Below are 13,163 nucleotides of genomic sequence, written 5' to 3'. Positions count from 1 at the left end.
ACATTTATATAGATGTACGGACTAGAGAGATTGCCTGTGATTTCAAGAATTAAATCTTATTTACAGGGAGTTCATATAATTTATTTTATGGCTTTTACATTTTCTGTTTTCCTAAGTAAGAGAGCTATGACAGACATTTAAGAAGTCAAGACGGTAGGAATACAGAATTCCTTCTTGTATATGGTTTGCCTATTGAAACAGCATTTTCACAAATGTTGTGTTGAATAAGCGAATGTCCATTTGTGCCAGGTACAGAAGGGGCTGTGTAAAGGAGTGGGTGCTTCCCAGAGGTAGTGAGATAACATTTGGACTTTCACGGATGAGGAAAATTTGCAGGTTATGGTTATAACTAAATGAATAATAGAAAATACCCTTAATTTTATTCTTTGTAATTTGTTTCCTTTGTGGGTTAGTTCAGTTGCAGAGAAAGGGGGGAAGTTTAAGGAAAAATTAGGCGGTTCAACATGTATGGTGTTTTCACATGTACCAGAAATACATGCAGAAATCAGTATGCCCTGGAGAGAAAATCAGGTCCATGAAGATCTTAGCGTGTCCCACAGTCTGTGTGTCTTTATCAATGGAGAATTGAATACAGAAGCAGAGTAACTGTTGAATACAATCTATGCAAACAACGTGTAGGGGTTTGAGTTTAAATGGTGACAGTGGGTAGGAATATAAGATAAGATTGGGAGTGAAAAATTGAGTGATTGTGATAGCTATAACATAATTTTTAAAAGCAAGCTAGTTTTTGAAGTACACAGGTAATCACAGACTTTTTTTTTTTAAGAAAAAAGAGAGAGAGATTTTCATCTGCTGATTCACTCCCCAGATGACCACAAGTCAGTACTGGGCTGTGCCAGGCCAGAGCGAGGAGCCTGCAATTCCATCTGTGTTTTTGGCGTAGATGGCAAGGGCTTAGACACTTGAGCTGTCTCCTGTTGTGTTCTCAGGGCTAGGGGGCTAAATAAGAAATGGAGCAGCATGGACACAAACTGGCACACAGATGGAATATTGCTAGTAAAATTAGCCTGTTACGCCACCAGAGAGGCCCCAAAAATGCTTTTAAAATACTGTCATTGTCCGTAAGTTAGGGCTTCATGTTGAGGTACTGCACAATAAGCCAACTCTGGCAGTAAGTCCTGGCTGCTTTTGTGCCTGGGAAGGCAGCTGGGAAGGCTGCTGTGGCCTTGCCCCGGACCTGCTGTTTCGGCTATTTGGAGAGTGAACAACAAGTGCAAGATAACTGAGTGATGATCCTTCTCTCATTCTGTCTGTCTGTCTGTCTGTCTTTCTGTCTGTCTCTCTCTCTCTCTCTCTCTCTCTCTCTGCCTTGATCCACTTTGAAATACTTTTTAAAGAGGAAAAGTCCCAGGTGCTGCAGCAGCCTAGTGGCTGAAGTCCTCACCTTGCATCCACCGGGATCCCCTGTTAGTGCTTGTTTGTATCCCAGCTGCTCTACTTCCCATCCAGCTCCCTGCTTGTGGGGAGGACACCCCAAAACCTTGGGATCCTGAACCCGTGTGGGAGACGCAGAAGAATCTCCTAGCTCCTGGCTTTGGATTAGCGCAGCTCCAACTGTTGTAACCACTTGGGCAGTGAACCAGTGGATGGATCTTTCTGTCTCTCCTCTGTAAAATCTCAGAGTCCAATAGAAAATAAATAATTTAAAAAAAAAAAAAGGAAAACCCCACAAACTACCACTTTTCCACCTGTTATATAAACAAAATGCAATTTTGCACTTTAAAATGCCTTAGCATGTCAAATTGTATCTATATTTGGTATTAAATAATTTACTGAATTGAATTAGCCATGGATTTTACATTAAATGAAAGGACAAGAGTATCATGTGTGACTGATGCAGTTGAATATTTGACAAACCTTGTTTAATGGGATCATATGCCTGTTTTATGATTGAAGCAGAATAATTTCCTAATATGAGGAATAAAATTTTCCTCTGTGTTTCTTACTCTTAGATGGGAATGATAAACAACCCCAATGCCTACGGTTCCCCGTACCCTCAGGGCTCTGGACAGCAGATGGGAGCTGGCGGGCTGGGCCTGCAGATGCAGACCAAGACTGTCCTACCAAATAGCTTGTCTCCATTCGCCATGGAGAAAAAGGCTGTTCCTGGAGGAGGGATGCCAAACATGGTGAGTATTGATTACCACAAAGTTGTCTTCAAACTGATGATTCCATAAATGGATGTGTTCAACTTCTCACACCTTCAGCACATACAGGGATTTGTGTACACTAGGAGCACAGCTTAATAAACAAGTCCTTTGATTTTTTTTTTTTCCTTGTTTCTATGTCCACATGGTGTTTGTTTCATGATTAGTAAAAAAAAACTTACCCAAGCAGTAGCTAAGGGGGCTGCTGTCTTAAAGTGTTAGGGTTCTGCTCTTCAGTGCCTTTGGCTGGGCAGCATTTTGATGGGAGTGGAGGGTACAACCTTCCTCTTTAGGAAGACTCTGGCATCCAGGAACCCAACTGGATGACCGGATGTACTGATTTTATTTCATGAACACTACACAAAACTAAAAGTGGGTACTGTTTAAACAGTATTTTTGTTTGTTTTAAAGTTGTGTTTTTTATTTGAGAAATAGATTTTACAGAGAGAGCGAGAATTAAACAGATAACTTCCATCCATTGGTTCACTCCCCAAATGACCACATAGCCAGAGCTGAGCTGATCCAGGCTCAGCACCAAGAGCTTTTTCCTAGTCTCCAGGTGGATGTGGAGACGCAAGGACTCGCCATCCTCCACTGCTCTTGGAGACCATTTCTACAAACTTACCCACCCAGACTACCCATGCTAAGGCTATCAACAAGGTTTTTGTTAATCTTTTTAAAATGTTTTAAGCCCACCACTCGTGAGGGCCAGCACCAGATATGGGCGGAATCAATTTGTGGAATGAACCAATGGGTGGAAGACCTCTCTCACACTCTTTCACTCTTCCTTTCAAATAAATTAAAAGAAAATTTTTTTTGATGTTGCAGAAATTTTTTTTGATGTTGCCTCCTATGATTGGCATTTCATTGGCACTCAGTAAAGCTCTAGCTACTCCACTTTGATCTAGCCTGACCTCATGTTTGAGCCTCTACTATCCACGTGAGAGACCTAGATGAAGCTGCTGGTTTCAGTTTGGGCCAGCTTCTGGCTCTTAGGGCCATCTGGGAAGTGAACCAACAGATAGAAGATCTTGGTCTACAACTCTGGGTTCCCAATAAATGAAAAATAAATTAGGGCTGGCATTCTGGTGTTACAGATAAAAATGCCTAAGAAGCCACTTTCCTGTATGGGTGCTAGGTAGAGTCCTGCTGCTTTGCTTGCAGCCCACCTGCCTCTGACGGCCTGGGAAAGGCAGCAGCAGACGGTGTGGATGTTCAGGCCTCTGAACCTCACAGGGAGACTTGTTACCATGGCCATTGTGACCACCTTGGGAGGTCTTTCCCCTGTCTTTCAAATAATTTTTTTTTTAATGAATTTCATTATTTTTTTTTAAGACATAGGCAGTGAGGGAGAAACAGGCCAACCAAGAGAGATCTTCATCTACTTAATGAACCATCAAATGTCCATAACAGTCAGGGCCAGGCCAAAATGATGCCAGGAATTGTGAACTCTGTCTTCCTTGTCTCTTGTGGTAATCCAGATGCCGGCTCTTGAACTGCCACATGCTTTCTCCCAGGATTCACATTAGCAGAAACTGAGTGGGAAGCAGGGGAGCCTGAGCTGTTGACTCAGCCCACCTGTGTAGAAGGCAGTGAATGTAGGGTCCTGCACAGTGAATGTAGGGTCCTGCCGAAGAAATCCACCTCCCATTTCTACTGAAAAACCAGGTAGAGAGACTTGCTCTTTATGCCACCGCCTTCTTGTTTTGCCCTTTCACACCAGAATTGACCAAGTCCTTCTCTTCAGGTTCCTTCTCTCGTGTGCTCATGTTGTTGTTCTACCGGAGTTTATAGATGGTAGAAGCTATCATTTATTATTATTTTTATTATTGAAGCACTCAGTGTCAGCAGATAGATCTGATATTCAATACACCAGCCATAAAGATTTTAGTTTTAAATATCCCTAAATCCTTATTAAGAAATAGTACACATACCTTAAATATACTTTTATTTTTCTAACCCCTAGGGCCAGCAACCTGCCCCACAGGTCCAGCAACCAGGCCTGGTGGCTCCAGTTGCCCAAGGAATGGGTTCTGGGGCACATACGGCTGATCCTGAGAAACGCAAGCTCATTCAGCAGCAGCTTGTTCTCCTTTTGCATGCTCACAAATGCCAGCGCCGGGAGCAGGCCAATGGAGAAGTGAGGCAGTGCAACCTTCCCCACTGTCGCACCATGAAGAACGTCCTTAACCACATGACGCACTGTCAGTCGGGCAAGTCCTGCCAAGGTCAGTGGGCCTGCTGGGTGAAGGAGGGATTGGGCTGGTGCCCTGATTGCAGTTAAGTCATGCAAGTAGGTACATTGAATGGCATATTACTTTATGTATCATTTATAACTTAATAAAGCTTTTTTTTTTTTTTAATGCCATTGTCTGGATGTACCACAGTTTATCATTCATCTGGTAAAGGATGTCTTAGCTGCATCTGAATTCTGGCAATTACAATTACGATGTACAGTAAACAGTTATTTTATATTTTCTTTACTGGTCATATCTGACTTTTAGAAACTGATAAAAAGTGCTTGTCGTCTACTGAAGGAGTTTCTGTGGGTATAGTAGAGCAGGCGGTGCCAGTCTTCAGCTCTGTGATGATCCTCACCAACACTGAGCTTGCCCAGGCCAGCATCCTGTGTGTGTATTATTGTCACATAGGCAGATACCCCAGCCAATAACATTGTAGACACTTCTACTTCATGTAATTTGTGCATAGTCACTAAAATCCTTTCATGGGTATATCTGTTGTAACATTGGTTTAGAATTCCTTTACCTTGGGGAAAATTTTTGTAGAGCCAAATTGAGTTTCTGCAAATGCCTTGATTATTTTCTGCCTGTGAATTATAAAGTCTGGGTATTAGAGCTATCCTGTAAGGGTGTTTAGAAGGCAGTAAGAGTCCATAGTGTTTGCAGCATCTGTTACGTGAGCAGTGTGAGTGTAACCTGTTCATTGAAGATTTTTATTTTCTTCAGTGGCACATTGTGCTTCTTCTCGCCAAATCATTTCACACTGGAAGAACTGTACACGGCACGACTGTCCTGTGTGTCTCCCTCTCAAAAATGCTGGAGATAAGAGGAATCAGCAGTGTAAGTCAAGGTTCTCTGAGAAACTCACCTGTGGGGTGTTAACAGATTGTCGATCATATGAACAACATGTGATTATCTTGTGCTGTTTTAAATGAAAATTAAGTAATCTGGATTGAAGGAATGCTTATTTCTGTTTTTCGTATTCTGTTTTCCATTAACCTTATATCAGTGCATGGCATTGAAGTGCTTAAAATTAATAGTTAAAATGCAGAACTTTGAAAATTATTTGTAAAAAATTATAGATAAACTTGTGTTCCATTTTCGCCGAGCAGACATTCCCAGATGGCTGCAAGGACTGGAGCTGAGCTGTCCAAAGCCAGGGGCTTTTCCCTGGTGCTCAAGCGGGTGCAGGGGCCCCCAGATGGAGTTGTCTTCTGCTTTCCCAGGCCATATGTAGGGAGTTGGAGCAAAAGTGGAGCAGCCGGGACATGAACTGGCACCCCTAAAGGATGCCATTTGTGCAGGCAGAGAATTAGCTCGATATGCCACCATCCCCACCCATGAGCTTATTTAAATAGAAAATGTGCTGTCTTAGAGAAGAGTCATAAGGAAAGAGATTGTATTTTATCACATTTTAAAAAAAAAAAACATTTTTAAGAATTTAGTGCTGATGATTTGTGTCCCAGCAGCGCCGCTTCTCATCCGCTGCCTGCTTGTGGCCTGGGAAAGCAGTCAAGGACGGCCCAAAGCCTTGGGACCCTGCACGTGCATGAGAGTCCTGGAGGAGGCTCTTGGCTTTAGATTGGCTCAGCTCTGGCCATTGTAGCCACTTGGGGAGTGAATCAGCAGACAGAAGATCTTCCTCTCTGTCTCTTCTCTGCGTATATCTGATTTTCCAATAAAAATAAATAAATCTTTAGGGGAAAAAAAAGCTGGTGCTGAAAGACAAGTTTTAAATCTCTGCATATGAAAATGAAGTTAAAGTTCATAAATGAACAAAAATCGTAAGTAAATCCTTTATGAATAGCAATATGAGAAGCTGGCATTATTACAAAGAGGGCTAAGCCACCTCCTGCAATGCCAGCATCCTACAAGAGCACCACATAGAGTTGAGGCTGCTTTTCTCCTGATCAGGCTCCCTACCTGGAAAAGCAGTGTGAATGGCCCCGGGCTGCAGCCCAGGACACCCACTTGGCAGGCCTGCAAGGGGTTTGTGACTCCTGGCTTTGGCCAGCCCAGAATTGGCCAAGTACAGTCCTTTGGGATGTGAGTCAGTAGATTGAAACTGTCTTTTTCTCTCCCTCCCTCTGCCTTTGAAAAATATTAAAAGCATAGGAAATAGAACCTCACTAAAGAAGAAGGAATACCCAACGAAATTCACTGTTGATCCGAGAAGTAAGGGAGCATTTCTGCAGTCGCTGCTGCAGTGGTGGAGCTTGGTGGTGTCAGCTGTGTGACTGTGAGCAGGCAGGCACAGTGAGGCCTGTAGGGAGGCTGTCGCGTTCTTACTACAAATCTTTCATCAAGCAGCTCTGCATCTGCCAAATTCTTTTAGAGTCTGATGGGAGAGAAGATGCATATACTATGATGTGTTAACCAAATTCATAATTTTTTGAAATTTGTTCTAACATGGTGATGTCTTTATTGCCAAATTTCATGTTGTAATGCATATCTTTTGTCTTTCTAGCAATTTTGACTGGAGCACCTGTTGGATTAGGCAATCCTAGCTCTCTCGGAGTGGGTCAGCAGTCCGCTCCCAGCCTGAGCACAGTCAGTCAGATTGACCCAAGTTCCATAGAAAGAGCCTACGCAGCTCTCGGACTTCCCTACCAAGTCAGTCAGATGGCGACCCAAGCCCCGGTGCAAGCCAAGAACCAGCAAAACCAGCAGTCTGGACCGTCTCCCCAGGGCATGCGGCCTATGGGCAATATGAGTAAGTCTGCTGGTGACAGATTGGGTGTCAGGTGTGTGTGTGTAAATTATATGCCGAAATGCAGGACCAACTCCTTATTTTAACTTTGTTTTATTTTGCATGAATCTTCTAAAACAAGTTTTTTTGATTGCAACACAAAATCACCATTATAGTTTATCGAGCACACAGTGTGTCATCTTGATCCCTTTTCACAAATAGCAGTTTACATGTATAGAAGTAGGATCACAAGTGCTTCATAACGTTACACTATGTAGATTCGTTCATATTTTTATACAATATATCCTTTTGAAAGATGATATGAGGGGCCTTCAAAAAGTTCATGGATAATCTGTATGGATTCTAAATTATTTTGTACCATGATCTTTTGAAGCACCTTCATACAGTATTGCATTGCAAATTGGACATTGAGGTATTTGGGTTTATTTTTTTCTCATGATTGATTTATTCTATTTGAAAGTTAAGAATGAGAACCACAGATGTGTCTTCCATTTGCTGGTCCATTCCCCAGATGGCTGCAGTGGACTGGCCCAGAACCCACCTCCTGCAGCACCAGCATTCCTATCTAGGTGTGGGTTTTAGTCATGGCTTCTCTGCTTTCTCTGTGTAACTCTGCCTTTCAGATAAATAAATGAGGAGAGAGGTGTGCAGACTACTCTGTAACACAAAGAAAAACCTGGAGAGCTCCCAGGTACTGATATAGTCCTCCCCTGCTTTCCTAGCCTCCTTAGCCAAAAGCTGAAGCAGAAGTGGAGCCAGCCTCAACTCAAAAGGCAGTGCAAATAGTGGCCCCTGTGCAGCGACACAGAGCTAACCACGCGTGTGCGTGAGACAGCAGAACACAATGTGTATCTCATGGTTTGAGGTTAATAATAGAAATAAATGTGGTTACTGTCAATAGGGCTTATTCAGAGAAATAATATATGCTTTCAAAGACGCTTAGTTTTTCGATGCCTAAGGAAGAAGAAAGAGAAGGATTCCAGGTTCCCATTTCTGGATCTGTTCGCTTCTCTATTTGTGTGAGCACAGTTACGCTCTGTGACTGCTCCTTTGCCTCCAGACACATCAACATGGAAGATGCTTTAAGTAGAGAACAGAGCTGGTGTTGCAGTGCAGCAGGGTTAGATGCTGCTTCGACACACACTTTCCGTATTGAATCCTGCCTGAGTCTTGCCTGGTGCTTGGATCTCTGCCACACAAGTGGGCCAATAGGACATCGACATAGAATTCCTGAATCTTGGTTTTGACTCGGAGCTTTTGGGGTGTGAAACAGTGGATGAAAGGTTTCTCCCCCACCCTCTGTTGCTTTTTCTTCTTTCCGTCCCTTCTTTCTATTGCTGCCTTTCAAATGAAAAAATAAAATTTGTCAAGAGGGAGAACATAATTTTAGTGAAGTTGTAGTATCTTAGCAAGCTGCCACTTGCTAAGATACTAGCATCCTAAACCCCAAATGCTGCTTCTATTTGTGGCTGCCCAGTTTTCAATCCAGCTTCCTACTAATGTGTTTGCCAAGTCATTGGATAGTTGAGCCCCTGGCACCCTGCAGGAGAGCTGTAGAGTCCTGGCTTCTGCCTTGGTGTGGCTGCTGTTTGGGAAGTGAATCCACGGTGGAATTATCTCATCCCTCCCCGCCATCTCTCTGGCTTTTTAATAACTCTTACAAGTGAATGTTGATGATGGATTCATTCTGTAGCTAGGAAACAGTCTATGGAGAAGTGGCTTTGGGTTCGGAATCTTCATCTTTCTTCTAGTTAATCAGCAGATGAGGGAACCACATCTTTATTTATTTTTAAAGATTGGTTTTATTTGAAAGGCAGATTGACAAAAAGAAAGAGGCGACAAGAAGAGAGAGCTCTTCCACGGGGTTGTTCACTCCCCAGATGACTGCACTCGGGGGGATGACAGGACCTAAACGTGCAGAATGGAGGAAAGCAGAACTCCAGTTGGACTCCATTGTTACTCCTACATGGCAAGGAGCAGCTGAACCCACCTTAGTACAATACCAGATGCCAGCTGTATTTTTATTTGACTTCTTACATTTTAAAAAAATTATTTTTAATTCTATTTATTTTGAATGAGAAGGAGAGAGTTGCTTCATCTACTGGTCAGCTCTCCTCATGGCCTCAGCAGCCAGGACTCAGCCAGATGAATCCGTAGCTTCTCCTAGGTCTCCCACCTGGATATTGGGCCCAGACACTTAGAGTGGCTCATTTTCCGCTACTTTCCACTGCTGGCCCCACCAAAGCAACTGAAACTTGAATATATTTCCTTTTACTCAGCAACCTTCAAATGCTTGCTGTTCATGTTTTTCCAAGATTGGACTTCAAACGACAGTGGAGTCAGTTCATAGTCTTTTATCAGTTTAATCCTAAAAGACCATTGGTCTCTCTATAGTATTCCTGTATTGTTTTTTTATTAAAGATACCTATGTACTTGAAATAGAGATGAGAGTGCTATATTCTATTTGCTGACCCACCGTCAGATGGCCACAACTACTAGGGCTGGATCAGACCCAAGCCAAGAGCCAGGAGCTGCTTCTAGAGCTTCCGTGTGGTTGACAGGAGTCCAAGGTCTTGGGTCATCTTCTGTTGCCTTCACAAGAAAGAGCAACTGGGACTAGAACCAGTGTGCCTACAGAGTTCTTGCCCTGCTGGCCACACCTGCTGCACCAGAGCACTGACCCCAAGTATTTGTACTGTCGCTACTGATGTTCAGTTATTTTTTGTTTGTTTTTTTTCTAACGATTTGTTCATTATTGTTGGAAATGCAGAGGAAAGGCAGAGAAAGATCTTCCACCTGTTAGTTTCCACCTGTTAGTTCACTCCCCAGATAGCTACAACTCCACCTGCTATGCTTTAGCCAGTCGAAAGCCAGGAGCCAGGATCTTCCTCTGGGCCTCACGTGTAGGTACAAAGTCCCATTCTCCATTGCTTTCTGAGTGCAGTCTTTAAGCGGAGCGCTGGAGTATAGAGCCTGGACGTGAAGCAGAGCCCATATGGGATCCTGATGGTACAACAGGAGGATCAGCCAGTTGAGCCATTGTGCCGCCCCTCTCAATTTTTTCCCCATATGTTTGATAGGCACAGATCTAGACCATTGCCTGAAACAGCTGAGGCTGGGTAAGTCAAAGCTGAATACCCCTGGCAGTGTTATTTTCCGTAATGATAGTAATGATCCTAACACCCATGCTGCCAGGGGCTGCCTTCTGAGCAGTGCACAAGCAGGAAGCTAGATCAGAAGCCAAACACTTGTACTTCAGACATCACTCCATGACCCTGCACCTGATCTCAGTTGTTCTGTTAATATTTCCCTGGATGGGCCCTGTGCAATGCTCAGTGGCTACAGTCCTCACCTGGATTCCACCCGGATCCCATATGGGCCCTGTTTCGTACCCCAACTGCTCCACTTCCCATTCAGCTCTCTGCTTGTGACCTGGGAAAGCAGTTGAGGTCAGCCCAAAGTTTTGGCACCCTGCACCCATGTGGGAGACCTGGAAAAAGCTCCTGGTTTTGGATTGGCTTAGCTCCAGCCATTGCAGCCATTTGTGGAACCAGCAGACAGATCTCTTTCTCCTTCTCTCTGTAAATCTGGCTTTCCACCAAAAAAAAAAAAAAAAAAGATTCACTGGGTGGATATTTCCTAGAACTTAGAAACCAAACTGTTATGCCCAGCACAGACAGTGGCTAAAAGTCCTCACCTTGCATGCGCCAGGATCCCATATGGGTGCTGGTTCATGTCGTGACTGCTCCACTTCCCATCCCGCTCCTTGCTGTGGCCTGGGAAAGCTATGGAGGTTTGCTCAAGTCCTTGGACCCCTGCCACCTGCAATGGAAACCCAGAAGAAGCTTCCTTGCTCCTGGTTTTGGGTTCAGCTCCAGCCGTTGTGGCCACTTGTGGAGTGAACCAACAGACAGAAGATCTTTGTCTATTTCCTTCTCTGTGTAAATCTGCTTTTCCAATAAAAATAAACCTTTAAAAAAATAATAAAAACTTTTTCTGATAATTAGGTGTCATAAATTATTTCCCTCATGCTTTTCTTAAGTTCCTATTAATTTCCTGTGCTTATGGGTAATATTCATAAATTGATTAATTTAGATTCTAGCTTTTACATACATATGTGGGTACATAGTTGGCTTGTACCCGCTGAAGATAAATGATCAGAGGAGGAAAATTCTGAGTTAGAAAACATCTATGAATACTTGATTGTGCCAGCTCTTCCAGGCTGTCCTCCCACCTGCTGGTCAGTTTACGTGTCTTGTCTGCATTTTGGTTGAAGATGCCTGTTCTCCCATCCCCTTCTAAGGACATTGTCTTATAATATTAATTTTCACATTATGAAAACTTACTTAAGTCTGTACATTTTTTAAAAAACGTTTGTGTTTTCATCTAAGGAATCTGATTTATGGTAGCAATCTTACTTACTGTTGACTTTTTTTTTTTAACTAGATGCTAGCCCTATGGGAGTGAATGGAGGTGTGGGGGTTCAAGCACCGAATCTTCTTTCTGACTCCATGTTACACTCAGCCATAAATTCTCAGAAGTAAGTATCAGCATGCTTTGTATCTTGATTTACATTTCAGGAGTTGTTGAAAAATTTACATTTTTGATCATTTGAAGTTCTGTCAGTTAACTGGGATAACTTTCCCAGTCACCAAAACCATAGTAATTTACAAAGTATAGCTTTCAAAAGTGAAATTTGCCCTTTCCCAGCTTTAATAATTACCTAACAAATTGCTTAAGATGAGCTGTGTCAAAATGCCAACTTAATCTGATAAGACTTGGTTAAGATTTCATCTTGTCCTGCATAAAAAGAAATTTAACTCTACTTCACAAAGGTATATAAATCTTGTGTAGTTTGGCAGCTGGGACTCCCTGCCCCACCCTACCACCACCCCTTGACCTAATACAGAAGAAAAGGAAAATTGGAAGCATTTATTTCCCTCCCCTTTCCCCATGCCTCAGCCCTCCCCACCCTAACAGTGCATCCTTGTCAGGTATGTCAACATCAAGCATAAAAATTTTGTGGAGATTTGTTTATTTTTATTGGAAAGACTGATTTACAGAGTGAAAAGCATCTTTTACCCGCTGATTCACTCCTCAAATGGCTGTATTCCCCGGAGCTGAGCTGATCAGGAGCTAGGAGCTTGCTTCAGGTCTCCCATGTGATTGCACCAAGGCTTTGAGCTGCTTTCCCAGGCCACCGCAGGGACTGGATGGAAAGCGGAACCACTGGGACATGAACTGGTGCCCCTTTGAGATCCTGGCACTTGCAGAACGGAGGGTTAATCGGTTGAGTCGTTGTGTCGAGCCCTCCGTATGTCACTCTTAAGGGGCCTGACCACACTTTCCATCGTCTAGACTTCTTTATGCAAATGGACTCTACTTTATTAGACCCATTAGAGTAATCTCACTGTCAGGTAAAATTAAATGACATCTTTCTCCTTGTCTGCTAAAATTATAACTTCTTTTTAAAGCCAACTGATGAATGACAGCTCCAGTGTAGCCTCCCTGGGTCCTCTGCCAGCAGCAACTCAACCATCCAGTACTGGAATTCGGAAACAGTGGCATGAAGACATAACTCAGGATCTTCGGAACCATCTTGTTCACAAACTGTAAGACAGTGGGATTGTTTCATTCACACAAGAGTTGTCGAGTCAGCAGGCTTCCCCAGGAGGATAGTACTAGTGTCTGTCCAGCCTGCCTACTGTTGCTTTCCCCGACCCCCCACTTCTTATTTCTAAGCCTTTCTTCTCATTATCGATTGTGGACTCTGGAATTTTATCATTTAGCACAGTTTTGCCTAGTGCCATCTTTAGTTGTTGATTAAAATTTGTTCATTTTAGTGTCGTTCCCTCATAAGCTCATATTTTGTAAGAAAATCGAGGCCTCCCTTGTTAAAAGATGGTAGTGTTTCTGTTCATCACCAAAAAAAAAAGAAATAGGTCTTTTGGGCATTAACTTCTCAACTCCCATTATTTTGTCTTACACTCATTGTATCAGTGTGTAGAATTGAACTAATTGATGAAGTGTGTAAAGTGTTGTGCA

General features: G+C 43.0%; 1 protein-coding gene across 2 annotated transcripts in view; it reads left to right on the top strand.

Annotated features, from left to right (window-relative positions):
* EP300 (E1A binding protein p300) overlaps nt 1–13,163 on the top strand; it is a 66,418-nt gene that overhangs the window by 27,202 nt on the left and 26,053 nt on the right. For both annotated transcript variants that reach the window (XM_004589476.3, XM_058673065.1), the window contains exons 3-8: nt 1,974–2,150; nt 4,135–4,396; nt 5,135–5,248; nt 6,876–7,121; nt 11,565–11,658; nt 12,593–12,730. In XM_004589476.3, the coding sequence (XP_004589533.2) occupies nt 1,974–2,150; nt 4,135–4,396; nt 5,135–5,248; nt 6,876–7,121; nt 11,565–11,658; nt 12,593–12,730 (1,031 nt within the window). The remainder of the gene's footprint in view (nt 1–1,973; nt 2,151–4,134; nt 4,397–5,134; nt 5,249–6,875; nt 7,122–11,564; nt 11,659–12,592; nt 12,731–13,163) is intronic.

Source organism: Ochotona princeps, chromosome 15 (genome assembly GCF_030435755.1).
Source record: "Ochotona princeps isolate mOchPri1 chromosome 15, mOchPri1.hap1, whole genome shotgun sequence".
NCBI classification, from domain to species: Eukaryota; Metazoa; Chordata; class Mammalia; order Lagomorpha; family Ochotonidae; genus Ochotona; species Ochotona princeps.
This window is presented reverse-complemented; position numbering and strand designations above follow the sequence as displayed.